The following is a 14869-nucleotide window of genomic DNA, read 5'->3' as shown; positions in this document are numbered from 1 at the left end:
CTAAATAGTCAAAAATTGGTTTGAGACAGGGACAGAAAATCGTTTCATGGAAAGAAAAGCTCCAGCAAGCTCCACTCTAGCAGTGCCCATGCTCCTAATGCTCCTAAGCACCCCTGTGTCACATGTCAGTGCTTATTCCTCTGATTTTAGACAGCAGCAGGTTCAGCTGAGTACTCCTAGCTGCTCACATGAAGGGGGGTACCCAGAACTGCACAGCGTGGTTGCCTGAAAGCAGCTGCTCATCAGTAAGAGATTGGATGTAGATGTCCTCCTAAACTGTTTGCTAGCAGTTGTTACTGTACATGAAAGAAGGTGGGAGTTGTTGCTGTCCAGCTCTTCTTGGCCTGCTTGTATTCCAAACGAAGAACTTCTTGTTCACATTGAGATACCTCTTCTGTGAGACTTGACCCTCACTCGTAGAGAGCAATTGTTGTTATTAGTTGCAATACCTGGAAGTGTTCAGTCTTGTTAAAAACTTCATTCTTACAGGCAGGAAAACTTTCTTGGTACTTGAGAAGAAATAGAGTAATTTAGTCCCTTTCCTCCTATGTATAATTGCACCTTGTAACAGAGCAAAAACTTTAACTGGTCTGGGATGATGATTAAAAGGGCATTATTTAACCAGATTACTGGTTAGGCATAGAACATTAGTAAATACTAGTATATATAGTAGTGTATAGTAGCATATATTTTCCAACTATAATTTTTTTTAAATTGAAAAAAACAATTTACAAAAATTATCTTTTTGGAAACATTATTCACAATCTGGAAATCTTAAGGTTTTTTTAGTGTAAAGCAGAACTGGCACTCTAAATCAGAATGTTACCTTTTAAATAACATAAATACTTCTGCATCTGACTTCTGGCTTCTTGCCACATTTTACTGTCACTTTTGACTTTCCTTTCATTCACTGTTTGGTGTCCTAAATTCACTTGGTACAGGATTAGTATTCAAAAATGGTCCTAGGAAATGGGAATTAGTATTCAAAAATGGTCCTAGGAAATGGGAAGCTAAAATTTTGATTATCTTATCTGTCTCCTTATTTTTCTTCAGTTGAATGTTTTCAAAGTCTTTTAGAAGGGACTGTTTCTTTTTACTTAGTTTGGAACTAAGTTTACTTAGTTTGTCTTAGTTTGGAACTAAGAGAAAAAGATGATCATTAATTACTAACCTGTATGTTGTTTAAAAAAGAACACTGAGTGCTATTATTTTGCTGTGGTTTTTTGCTACTATTTTATTTCTGTTTTTATTTTCTTCTTGGTAAATATTGTTGCAGAAATTTCCCTAATTGCTTGTAACTCATTTTTGTTATTGATAATTTGATTATTTTTTTGGGGTACCTCACAAAGAATCTTTATGAACAAGGGGTTTATGCTTAGCATTCATCCATGAAAGAGGATTCCTGCCTAAAAAGAGAAGTCATGAGCTGGAATGGGCAATGTTATTGGTGAACATCTTCAAGATTGCTAATTCGTACTGAATTAGATTAGCATTTGCCCTACAAATGGGTGCCAGGTGAATCTGGAATCTTCTGTTCCACAGCAGTCCCTGGAGTGCTCTTGCCTTGTGTGTCAAATACCTTCTGTATGCACTGGTGGAAATGAGGAACAAATAACACCAAATAACCAAATGCCATCACTGACTCTGTCCTCAAAGTTTATTAAGCCCATTTGAGTGATGAGTTAAAAACACAATTAATAGTAATTTTTAATGGATTATATTTCTAAAAATTTAAAATCAATGCTTGACTGAAATATTGGAACGAAAAAAATGTAGAGTGTGTACCTCTTTTTTCCAAGTCATCTTCTCCCAGATTCTCTCCTGAATTCAATAGGAAGTCATTCACCTGGAAAAATCAGTAGGCCTGTTCTGGGATGAGTCTTTTAATTTTGGAATTGTCTGTCTGGCAATTTGAAAAGCTTTATGGATATGCAGGTGGGATATGGAGTTCTCAAGTTTTTTGTGCTGTTGGTCTCTCACTGACTCTTGCAGGATATACTGAAAGGATTTACAGTGACTGTAGCTTAAAGATGGGATGATCACTTATCTTAGCAGTTCAAGTATTGACACACTAAATGTGTGAATTCATATGTAAATACTAATTATGTGCAACATAAAAATTAAAGTGTTACTGCTTAAGCCCTTTATACTCTGAAAAATTGTATTTGATATTCCAGTTCTAAAAAAAATCTTTATGATGCTTATGCTTCTTACCTTGGTGCTGGAACTGGTTCAAAATATAGTTGCAAAGCAAATAGTAATTGTTCTTGGTGAACTTCAACATGGGAAACACACCATTAGAAATGTAGCATCCATAAAGCCCCTCTCTCTTACATGAGCTTTTGAATGACAGCTTCATTCTTTGAATGAGAACTGGTTTCCATTCAGTCTTTTAATATTAAAATTTTTGTTGCAGCATAAAGTGACTGCTCTTCAGTAAATGTTGTTGTCTTTTAAGAATCTGTTGTGTTTACTGTAGTCCCATATATTTATACTTGGAATTGGATTAATTAACTCTTAATTCTTATTGTTTCAGCCTGGAGTTGTGGGATTTTTTGAATTCAATGCTTCACCTCAACCACCTGGTTATTTAACATTCTTCACATCAGCATTACATTCATTAAAGAAAGGTAAAAGCTCCATTTTCATAATTTAAGGTGTCTGTGAATGAGTTATGTCTAAGTACTTCAGTAGTTTTTTGCAGTATTTTGTAACTTAGGAATTAATCCCTTCTGAGTGTTTATTGGTGTTGATGTAATTGTAAGACTGTCTCATTACAGTTGAGGATTGCTTACATAAAGAGCATACGAGATGATCAACCTGGTTTTCACCAGGATAGAGTTCCCTCAAACCTCCACATGTAGCTGCAGCCCATCCAGGACCATAATCAGACTGGCACTTTTTTAAAAAGTGAATCCAGGAGTCTTTGTCCTGTGCAGTGTCAGAAGCACTGGGATGGACTGGATTGTGTCAGCCCTTGGAAACTGAATTCAGTGATGCTGTCCTGGGTGGAGTTACAGAGCTGCTGCAAGGCAGCCTGAGAAGGCCTTTCTCCCTCTCTTATTTTGCACTGATAATCTAAAATACAAACCCTCTTGATTGTGTTCAAACATGCAAACTTTGTGATGATTAATACCTCCTTTTTGGGTCATGAATTTGGGATAGACTTTTCTTAAAGTTAAAAATTAGCATGTTTTTTGATTTTCCCTTCCTGTCTGCAAATGAAAGAGATTCGTACTTATTTTTTCTTATTTATACTTACTCATTCTTATTTTTTACTGTGCCACTGATAAAGATCTGATAAAGAGCCTGTTCTGTATTTTGTTCTGTGATTTTCACATTTGTACATGGTATTAGTTCTTTGCAACATAAAGATAAGCAGTCTATGTGTACATATTTATAAATGTAGAATATATATTTACAAGTAATACATATTTACTGTAAATGTACATCACTTAATGTTTATGCATTTCCCTTACGTGTATCATCTTGGCTTTTGAGATGCCATAAACCACAGCAAGGTGTATCTGTGATACCAGATTCTGTACTTCCTGAGCAAATGGAGAATTTGGACAATTGAGGTTATACAGACAGGACTCTTTACCTGGACTGCAGAAGGGGAACACGTTTGTGCTTCTTGCCATCTTTCTTCTGCCATAATCACCAATGTTGGCAGTAGCGCTTCACAGATTTCTGTGCCTTTAAACAGCGCTGTTGTGTGTTCTGGTTTGAGGGTGGTGTTCCAGGGGAGTTCAGCGTGTGTAAATGTTTTCAAAGATTGCAAACGTGCCCTTTCAGATTACCTTGGGACAATCCGCTTTGGAGTGGTCACGGATAAACGTGTGGCAGAGGAGATCTCCCTGGTGCACTCTGGCAGTGTGTATTTGCACAGACATGCCAACACATCTCTTGTGAGTATTGCTGTGTGCTGTAAAGACTCTGATGTGGTACAGGGATGCTCGGGGATCAGAATTAGAAGACTACTTGAATGAGTATATTGACAAAGATTTTGTGAAGGGATAGTAGGAACAGTGAAAACTTCCATTTTGGTTTAAAGGTATAACATGACACTGATTAGAAAAATCACACAGATTATAATTGAATTTATAATAACTCTTAATCCATGTGACCTGCTTTTTGAAAAGTTAAGGATGAAAATATTAACTTTCAGATTTACTATTTGGCATAGAGACACTACCTATCCACACTGGCACCATGAGTGTAAACTCTGTGAAAACAGGTACTGTGATGTGTATTTTATTCAATTGAGACTAGGGAAAATGGATCTTTTGGGTGAAATAACATAAAATACATAAAAATAACTTTTTTGTGCTAATTACATAAGATAAACTTGTCTGAATATATTAAAACTGATCCTAGAACCTGTGAGCACCTTTTATTACATATTTCTTTCCTTTGCATTCAGGAATGAGAAATACCAGTTTTAAATACAGCCTTGATGTTTTAATCTTAAAAGGCTAATTTAAAATGAGTTAATATGATGACTGAATAGTGTGAGGGATGTTCTAACTTCACATAAATTAAAATATACGATGATACCAGCTTAAAGCTCTTTCACTTAAAAAGAAAATTTGTACTATTGAGAAAAGTCAGGATTATAAAGATGTAGTAAAAGAAAGAGGAGCTTCCCTGGTAGAATCCCTTTTGCTTGTGGATGTTACTATAATCTGATGAGTATTTGGAAAGCTTGTATGAAATGCTGAAGTTTGCTGACACTTATTACACTTACTGCCCAGGGAGATGGCGGAGTCACCATCCCTGGATGTGTTTAAAAAAAAGACTGGGTGTGGCACTTGGTGCCATGGTTTAGTTGAGGTGTTGGGGCATGGGTTGGACTCGATGATCTTGAAAGTCTCTTCCAGTCTGGTGATTCTGTGAATTTAGAAAGTTCTAGTCACTACAGTAACAACGCATGCCATACTGAAGAACTGCATTTGTTACTAAATCAAGTGAGGACAAAACTATTTTTCCCCCTCCAAGGTCTATCCAAAAGACATAATGAACTTCACTGCTGAGAATATTTGCAAGTGGGCTCTGGAAAATCGGGAGATGCTCATACGCTGGCTGAGACCACATGGTGGGAAAAGCCTTCTTCTAAACAATGAGCTGAAGAAAGGACCAGCACTTCTCATATTTATACCTTATAATCCCCTTGCAGAAATTCATCCTCTTTTAGATGAAGTAAGTGAAATAATTTTTTTTTTTTCCTTCAAAAATACTAAAACATGAGAGCTGTGGTCAGGTGTCTGAACTTAATTGTGACAGATAACGCATTTTAGCTCACTGTTCCAAGTATCTGGTTTTGTTTAAAACCACTTTTTCAAGCTGTATTGTCACACCTCCCTTACACTGGTTTGCATCTCACACAACATGCCTTTGTCTCACTCAACAGCTGTTCAGAACAAGCATCTGACTCTTCCTTGACCTCCTACTTTTTGTGGTGGGTGCAGTGTTAGAGATGCAGATCTTTCCCAGCTAGAACTGAAGACTTGTGTGTTTTGTCCACCCCATTCTATTTCTTCTCTTGTGTGCTTCCAGAGGTGCTTGTGCAATGACGAGTGGATCTTTGGTAAATCCAGACCGTGTTATTTGTAAAACCAGACAGTGAAATAGAGCCCAATCAAACTACTCAGAGCCAGTCTGATTTTTATATCCTGTGTGTTCCTTAGTCACCTTCCAATTTACTCTTCCTCTGAACTGCCTAGGACAGGAGTTTGTGGAGCTGTGCAGAAGTGAGATAGGGAAACTAACTTGGCTGAAAACTAGCTTTTTGTCCCTGGGCTATTTTTCAGCTGGAACACATCATCCCATTTAGTATAACACAAAGCTTCTCGTCCCAGTGTGCTCATGTAGCTCTAAGCAGTGTGGAAAAGACAAGCATCTGTGAAAGACCAAAAGCAGGGCTGATTTTTTGTGACAGTGCTGACTTAGTTACATGGCATCTGTGTCCTGGAATGTGTAGTTTCCACAAGGAGGCCTAATTAATATTGCAGTGTCTGAAACAATAAGGCAAAAATAAAAGTAACTTATTGTACAATATTTAGCCAAACTAAATAGACACAATAAAAGGTACACTAGACTGCTGTGAAATAGGGTTGGGGAAGTCTATACCCGGAAAAGAACTGCCATTACTCTTCTCAGTAACCTGTCTTCTGTTTGGCAGGTTTTATTCAGTGGTGCTTGTCACAGATGAAACATTCTAGTAACAGGTACCACTTATTTCTAACAAATCAGTGCAGCATAAGGTGGATGTTCCATTTCAGATTTCATTCTACTAAAAAACAGCGTTTATCAAAATGTGAAATGAAATACAAAATAGTCCCATTGTCCTTGTATAGCTTCACTTTGACAGGGAGATATTATGCAACTTGTTTACCCTGGGAAGAGCTGTTTACTGCAGCCAGCCTGTGGGTTTCATCAAGCAATGAAACCACTTGACTGTAAGGCACTTGCAGAGAACAAGGCTCTCAAATTGAATGTTGAAAGATCTCACAGCAAAAGTTGTTTTCTGATCACAGCTCACTGAAATGAGATTTCTTACGGCACATCTGGTTTTCTGTTCATAATCTCCTCTCAAGTTTCTCTAGGTAGTCCAAATCTCCAGACTAGGTTACAGTGTAAGGGGCCAAGTTTTTTTCAGGTATTCAGTTAAGCCTTTTCAGGATGAAAACGTGTAACAACTGATTCTAGAAGACTGAACGAAGTGTTGCTGTAGACCACATGTTAATACTGAGGGTCCTGTGACACAACAGTCCTCCTGGATGTGACATTTCAACACCCCTTTGATAATTTGAACGGTTTCTGTCAAAGTGTTATTCTCTACGCAGTGGGTGTATGCTCTGTATTTTGTTTAGTGTGCTAATAAGAATGATAGGAAACTTCCTCTCTCATTTTTCTTGCCATGTTCTGTTACTTGTCTCCCAGAAAGGGAATTCCTTGTATGGTCCATACATGTCCCTTTTTCTCTGCTTGTTTACCCTTGGTTATGAAAAGCAAACTGGTGATGTAGCATAGAAATGTTTGCATGGAGGGACAGGTTGGTTTTTTGTCCTGTTTTCTTTCTTCTCCCAGTAAATTACAATGTGCAGAGTACACTTGCTAGTTGTAATACTAGAGTATTACAACTATATGCCCGTGGATAGGAGAATACAAACTTTGCTTCAGCACTCTTAATAATTATTACAAAATGTGTGCACTACCTATGCCAGAAGAAATCTCTATTCCCTTTTCATATGGGAATGCATTCGTGTATTTTCTCCTCCTATTGGAAAATGAGGGAAATTCAGGAACCTCTACTCAGTAATGCTTTGTGTAGTGAGGTTTAGCCATAAAATGTGTTATTGCACTGAAGTAAATATGTTGCATAGAGGACCTTACAATCAGTGTGGTGGACTGAATAATATTTTAAAGTGACTTTGTTTTTCTGTGTAATCAATGTTTATGTGCTGAAATACTTGAAAATTTAACTTTGTGGTCAAGTCAGAGCCCCCTGTAATTTTTTGAAAGAACAAGGATTACTCAGCTTCATGTTTCTGAAATTCCATCTCTGATTGAATATAATGTTGTTCAACCTGCAACAGATAACTGCATTTGGGTGAACTATATACAGTTAGTCTTGAAATTTTTTTTCTCTCTCTTTTATTCCCCCTCATAGATTACCAAAGTGGCCTTGGAATACCACAAGTGTAATAAAAGCCAGGCAGCTGAGGCAGATCTTCAGCACGCAGGAGACTCTGATTCACCAGCTTTTGATTCCTCTGTAACAGATGCACACCTGAAGTCCTCCGAAACGTTTCCCATAGCCAAGTACCCGTGCTGTAACACAGTGGTGCTTCCGCAGTGGCACTCGATCTCCAGAACTCACAACGTCTGTGAGCTCTGTGTTAACCAGACTCTGGGTGTCAAACCAAATAAAGTCCATGTGCCACACTGTAACTTTTTAGAGATAGAAGCAGCTTTGGACTCTTTCTACCTCCAGGAACATACCTTTTTTCAAGTAATATCAAATACCATAGAATGCAGCAATTTCTTAAGTTTCTATAGTCCCTTTAGCTATTACACTGCATGTTGCAGGACAGTAAACAGGCATTTTTTAAGTTTCATTAGTTCTGCAAAGACCATATTTCAGACCCCCAAAGTAGCATTTTCTTCCCATGGGAAGAAAGATAACACTCAATTTTCTATTCCTCACATTGAGGATAGGAATTGTTTTATTCCTGACCTTAATATTAGTAGCACGAACATTACTGGTCTGAGCTGCAGGACCAACAAAACCTTGAATCTCTATCTACTGGATTCAAATCTTTTTTGGATATATGCAGAGAGACTAGGAGCATCAAGATCTACTCATCTTAAGGAATTTGCTGCCATTGTTGACCTGAAAGAGGAAGTGCACTATGTCCTGGACCAGAATCAGTCACTTGTTGGACCTACCCTGGGTACAGTATTCATTATACAAATGCTTGCATTCAGAAAATTGTGTTTCCAAGCAGGAATGCAAAACTTAATGCCATTTTGAAAAGTGAGACTACTTTGTGGAGTTAACATTGTGAATTGTAATTTATTCTGTTCTATTTAGTAGTTAGCCAAGCATTTATTTATGAATGATTCTGTTGGCTAGAACAGAATAATATTCTAGGTGACGTGAAAGCTAAGTTCCTTATACCATAAGTAATTTGCTTTATAAGAATTGAACCTTAAAATGTGTGATTCTTGACTGCCTGATGCATTGGTGGAATTGTTAAAATCTAAATTAACTTGTGTGTGGAAAAATATTTCTGTTTATCTAAAATACCTGATCACAGGAGACACTTGTATATTAATGGCGGTGTTGGTGTTTGCTCAGCTGTTCTATGTTCTAAAATATCGCAGAATTTTGGGAGATACTGACCACTTAGCAGCAGAGACTTCCCCGTCCTCTGAAACCAACTTAAATTGCTTTAAATTAATTTTGAAAAGTGTTGAAAGTCTGTTTTCAAGGTAACAAGGTAGAGCTCTGAAGTAGTTGTGGCCAAATCTGCCAGTTATTGTTATTTCCTGTCTGAATTGTTGAGGAAGAAAAAAAAACCCAGAAAACCAAACAAAACAAAAAAACCTGACAAACCCCTCAAGGATTGCAGTTCTGATTTATTTGCGAGTTTGTGAATGAGACAAAATATTCCTAGCCGTGTGCATTTACCTGTCATGCTGATGTGCAAAACTGAGTCTACCTTCAGAAAATACTGGCTTTCCTAATGTTAGCTATGTAAGTAAACATGGAAGAAAATTCAGCTATTAAAATAAATTGCTCAAGAACATATATCACGATAAGTCTTATAGCACCAACTACATTTCCTTTTTGCCATAAATGTAAGTACAAAAAGATGCACAACATAGAATAAATAGCCATGTTCTTACTAAGGATCACATGCAGCCCTGTATCCTGTCTCTGTCCCAACCCCCAGGAAAAGACCTTGGAAAAACAAACAAAAACCTCAGTGACCATAAAAGGATACTTAGGAAGTATTAAGATCAGAATGAGGACATATAAATTTCCTTCCCCTTTGTGCTTCCAGTACTATCTGTCTCAAACATTTTTTAGGTCACAGGATTTCCTGAGCATGATGAGGGTTTCTCTGCAGAGTAGGATTCAGTACATTTCTGTTCCATCATTTGAACATCCACAAAACTTTGGCTTCTGCATATTTTATCAAGGAGTCTTTGATTTATGATTGGGTTTTGTGCTTTATTTTAATTTTGTATTAATTCCTTAAGATTTTAACTTGATATTTCATAATATCAAAACAGATTGGTGCTTAATACCCTTGTCTCAGATCTCAGTCTTTACAGATGGTTTTTAGACATTTTATTTTAATTAACCCCTTCCTTTCAGTTACTATTTTATCATGCATAGATATTCCAAATCTGGAGATCGGTAAAGAAAACAAGTGTCTTTTGTCCTGGTGTGAGAATTAAATGCTATGCTGAATAGTAAATAAGGAACTAAATGTACTGCTGTTCACATTTTAGAGATAAATCGATGATCTGGTATTTTGTATGTCTGCACGAAAGTGCCAGTTTTACTTGGGCCTAGTTTTTATGCTGGAAATACAAGCACAAAGTTGTTTCTGTTTGATCCAACAATTTTTTTATTGTTTTCCATATTTTACCTTTTTTGTGATTATTTAATACACTTATTTTTTAATGCACAGAATAATACTTCTCTATCCAAGTTGAAAAGAAGGATATTGCTGATACCTTGCAGCAATTTAGAGAATGTAGTGCAGGCTCAGAGTAGTGTAGCTGAAGGTAGTTGAGGGCTTTGGAGCTTATTTTAAAATTTTACCACTGGCCAACTACTTGCTAAATATCTTAAAATTAAGGAGAAAGTAAAACAAAGAGGAAGGTGGTCACTGGTAGACAAAAGGGGATTGGTGATATTGGCATGGGAATAGCAGATATTTATTTTTATATGTTTATATATATATAAAATATATATATTAGATATAAACATTTATATTATAATCTATATTATATATAAATATATATTTATATATATTTATAGCATATAAAGGTCAAAAGAAAAGAATTGCAGAGAAAGTAATTAAAAATGGAAGGAAACATTCAAATAAATTTGGAAATAAGTGGAGCCTTTCATTATATGTAGAAGTTAATAAATGGAGAGGTTACTATTTATGATTTAGCAGGTATGTGATTAGGAGAATATTATTAGTATGGCACATTGACACAAGATTAAAGTCTGGTGTGGCATCTGACAAGACTGTAATGAGCAAAATTAAAAACTAACAGTGAAGCTTTATCCTGTTTTCACATCATTTGTGGTTACTCAAGAGTTGATACCAAACTGTCAGAAATTAATGACGTGAAACCAGATTTCAGTCTGTATTTTCTCTGTAAGTTCTTCTGAATTCTAAAGCAAAAAGTGCCAAAATCACCTCTGCAAAACCATAATAACTTTGGTATGTATCAATTTCATTTCAGAGAACTTCATAAAAAATTTCAGCATTCTCTACAGTCCCTTGAAAAGGCATCTGGTTGATGACCCTTCAGTCCATTTTGATGAAGAGCATGTGGTCACTGAAGTGACCACGAACACCTTTCACCAGACCGTGTTCCTGAGCGCCAAGGTAACGCCTCAGCACTCAGCAGCTTTCTTACAGATCATGATTTGTACAGATCATGATTTGCACAGATTTTAAAGAGGGGGTGTTTAATATTGATTTGTTTTTCTTACTTGTAACATAAAATATGGTGTTTTGTAAGAATTCAAAAGCTTTCCAATTGCATGCCATGAAAACAGATGTCATCCTGAGTACAGTTAAATTGCCTTGATTTTGTAAAATATGTAATAGTAAGGAAAATCCGTTGTCATTCAAGTCAGCAGTGAATGTCTTCATCTCCAGTTGGTTTCCAGCAGCCCTAAGCCCTGCTTTGCCAGTTGGAAGAAAGCAGAAGTCATGACATCATTTTTCCCCCATATGAAGTGTATAGTCAGTGTTAGATATATAGGAATTTAAGATTGCAAAAGAATCTTGTGTAGTACTAAATTTAGTAGTAGAGTTTGGTGCATTTTCACTTAAAGGGAATGATCCCAAACTAAATAATCTTTTCATTTTGACTTTATGGAAAGAGAATTCCCCAATAATCTTTGAGTGTTAACTCAGTAGTAAGAGGGCAGCAGTGAATAACTTACAATAAAGTTCATTAATGTTAGGAAAAAATTTGATTTCACATTTCAAGAGTTCCCATGCTAGATGGTGTGAAAACTAGTCCTCCTTTCTGCAGACTACCTCCAATAGATAATCAAACTCTTCTCCATTTCATTTTCCAGAATGTCTTGCTGCTGTATTACGCACAGTGGTGTGGATTCTGTGCTTCTCTTAATCACGTCTTTATTCAACTTGCTCGGCTTTTGCCTCCTGACAGTTTCACTGTGGCAAGGTAAAAAGATTCTAATTTCATCTTTCCAGAATAATGTAGGATCATTGAGGTCATCAGCCTAGAAAATAAATACTTTTTTCTCTCTACAACTGTGCAATATAGATGTGAATGTCATCTGCTTAATTTCTCTTTGAATGCATTGTTTTGTTTTCCTTTGTATATATTTGGTGGTTTTCAATCTCACTACTGTAGTTATCCACTTTCATTAAAATTAATTTTTAAACTGTGCAATTAACCTTGAAACTTCCTAATTTCAGGAAGTGAATCCATAACTTTGTGATGATTTGTAGCAAATAGTAATAAGCTATTTGTTTGTATATATATGTTAGCAACACCATTTGCATCACAAATCTAAAATGGCAACCTACATCCTATGATAAAGAAAATTAACTCTACCCCAGCCAAACTAGTTTACAGAAATATATTTATATATGCATGTGTGTAATGTATATTTTTAATATACATATTAATACATTTTATATGTAAAAAAACCATTTTCTTTGGTGTTTCCAGGGTTATTAATGTTTCAGTGCAGCTGAAATACTCTTGTTTATGAATGTGATAATAATGCATAAATACTTAAAACATCTGCTCCGATTGCATCTTTATTTGATTCTGACTGAACTTATTCCAGGAGACAGCATGAGATGTAGAGAAAAAATAAATCAATTAAAAATCTGTATTTTCATCCCCTGTTTGTAATTGTGGCTTTATTGCCACAGATGTGATACTATTCCCAAGGCTACACCCATTCTCTTGCCTGACTTTGAAGTTCTCTCTTTGCTCCATTATTTTCACAGCAGTATTACTGATGTAATTGTCTGTTTTGTTCTATAATAATTTGTAATTAATAAGAAATTCATTTTTGAAAAGAAGCCCTAAAATGGAGAAGAAAACAGTAACAAACAGTTGAACCAAGTGTTCCTTTCTACTCATAGCTTTAGGAAAAAAAGCGCCTTTAAGCACGTGCTTGTCCTTGGAAGAAGCAAAATAACTTAATCCCAACACTACTTGAGGGGACAATATTAAGAGATGTACTTGAGGAACAAAGGAATAACTAAAAATAACTTGTCTCGTGTTTGGTGTGTCTGTCTCAGAAGCAAGATGTGTACACAATGTGTGCACTGGGTGTACACAGTGAGCAACTGGGGTTTAATTGCTGGCTGAGAGCAGTTACAGTATTGAACACGCTATTCTAGAGAAAAAAACCACACAGATATTTGTTAAACTGAGAGTCGTCATCTTGAATATTGGTCATCAATTCTGCTGACTCATGCGCAGTGTATTTCTGGCAGAACGCTTTTAGACTTGCATTCACAGATACTTAGATTTCCTTCTTCCCAATCCCTAAAATGGCATTTTACAAGAAAATGCAGTTTGTTCGTCTGCCTGTTTTCTTCATCAGTGTGTCTTTTCCTCACAGAATTGATGTGACTCGAAATGACCTTCCTTGGGAATTTATGACAGACCGTCTCCCAACCATTTTATTTTTTCCTCATCAGAGGTAATGTAATTCTTGTCCGTGTGATTTTTTAACTTCTGTTTTACTGAGCTGCAGTAATTATCTGGTTACATGACTTAGTAGAGAAAAAAAACAAAGAGTAATTCATTTCCATATACACATTCTTACCACATGCATATTCTAATGAAAAAACTACCAGCAAAACAACAAAATAACCCAACCAACACTCACAGATTTTCATTCTTCTCCTTCAAGGGCTCTTACCATCAGCAAATGGGAATTCAGTCTTCTGGTACTGGGCAGTTACCTACCACAAAATCTCTAAACCTATGCCTTAAGTTTTTGCCATTTATGTTTTAATCCGGTACAGAGTTTTGTTTATATCAGTTCTGAGCCACCCCAGCTTCCAGCTAATTGGCTCCCTATTTCTTTTTGTAGGTACTCATTTTGTCTCAGTCTCTGTAATGTTCTAGGCAGTCTCTGGAGGGACAGACTGAGTAGTTTTATTAAGATTATTTTTATAATGTTCCAACTAGCTTTATAAAGGTACCTTACCTCTAGTCATTGCTTTCACTCCTGCTTTTCCTCCAGTGTTTTTTATATTTTGGTGCATGTAGGTAATCAAGAAAATTAGGATCTGATAGTACTTGTAGTACCTGTAGGACTACTAGAGTAGTCATATATTCATTTTGGATATAAAGGCGCCTCATATTAGGGCTTTTTATGCAACTTCTTATCCATTTGCCTTATGAGACAATTTTTGCAAATTAACTCTCTTCTCAGTTTCTTTCCACCACATGCTGTTAACATTTTGTTCTGCTATTTGTTCTAAATAGCCTTTTAGCTTCTTTGATACATGCTGTGGTTTTGATCAATAAAAATGGATGATGATGTAATAAAACATTACCACAATACAGTGAGTCAGTTTTGATTTAGCGTAGACTATTTTTTGCCTAAATTATGTCATGATTCATTAATCTGGGATGGGAGCTGATAGTCAGCTGAACAACTGCTGATGGTAATTACAAGAGTAACTTGTCCATCACCAGGAATCTGCAGGGGAGGAAAACTCGTGGTGTTCATTCTGCCAGAAATAGCTTAATCTTGATGAGCAGGAGCCTCATCTGATTGAAGTTCTTGAATTATTGATAAAATATGGTATCTGTCTTCTACCTGATGTACAGTAAGTAGTTTTCAGTAAATGAAATGAAATGTTTTTATATCCCACGTTTATGAGTTAGATTTTACAGAAGGCATTTTTGAAGGATGTGTAATTCGTTAGGAAGGAAGTCCCTGTTCCAGATGCACATTGTAACCAATTCAGGACATAATGTCACATGCAAGGGCACACAAGAGTTGTCGGTGGTGTGTGTTGTACAGGAGCACCAAGAGGCTTTATGCTTTATACTTGAATCTGGCTTTATTGCTTTGCAATTTTTTTTTGTT

General features: G+C 36.2%; 1 protein-coding gene across 4 annotated transcripts in view; it reads left to right on the top strand.

Annotated features, from left to right (window-relative positions):
* The window catches only part of TXNDC11 (thioredoxin domain containing 11), a 29933-nt gene that overhangs the window by 12138 nt on the left and 2926 nt on the right, over positions 1–14869 (top strand). For all 4 annotated transcript variants that reach the window (XM_068206759.1, XM_068206757.1, XM_068206758.1 and 1 more), the window contains 7 exons: positions 2537–2630; positions 3799–3911; positions 5002–5202; positions 7676–8459; positions 11002–11147; positions 11852–11961; positions 13385–13465. In XM_068206759.1, the coding sequence (XP_068062860.1) occupies positions 2537–2630; positions 3799–3911; positions 5002–5202; positions 7676–8459; positions 11002–11147; positions 11852–11961; positions 13385–13465 (1529 nt within the window). The remainder of the gene's footprint in view (positions 1–2536; positions 2631–3798; positions 3912–5001; positions 5203–7675; positions 8460–11001; positions 11148–11851; positions 11962–13384; positions 13466–14869) is intronic.

The sequence above is a fragment of the Anomalospiza imberbis genome, chromosome 16 (assembly GCF_031753505.1).
Source record: "Anomalospiza imberbis isolate Cuckoo-Finch-1a 21T00152 chromosome 16, ASM3175350v1, whole genome shotgun sequence".
In the NCBI taxonomy this organism is placed as follows: Eukaryota; Metazoa; Chordata; class Aves; order Passeriformes; family Viduidae; genus Anomalospiza; species Anomalospiza imberbis.
Note: the sequence above shows the minus strand (reverse complement) of the source record. Positions and strands in the feature narration are given on the sequence as shown.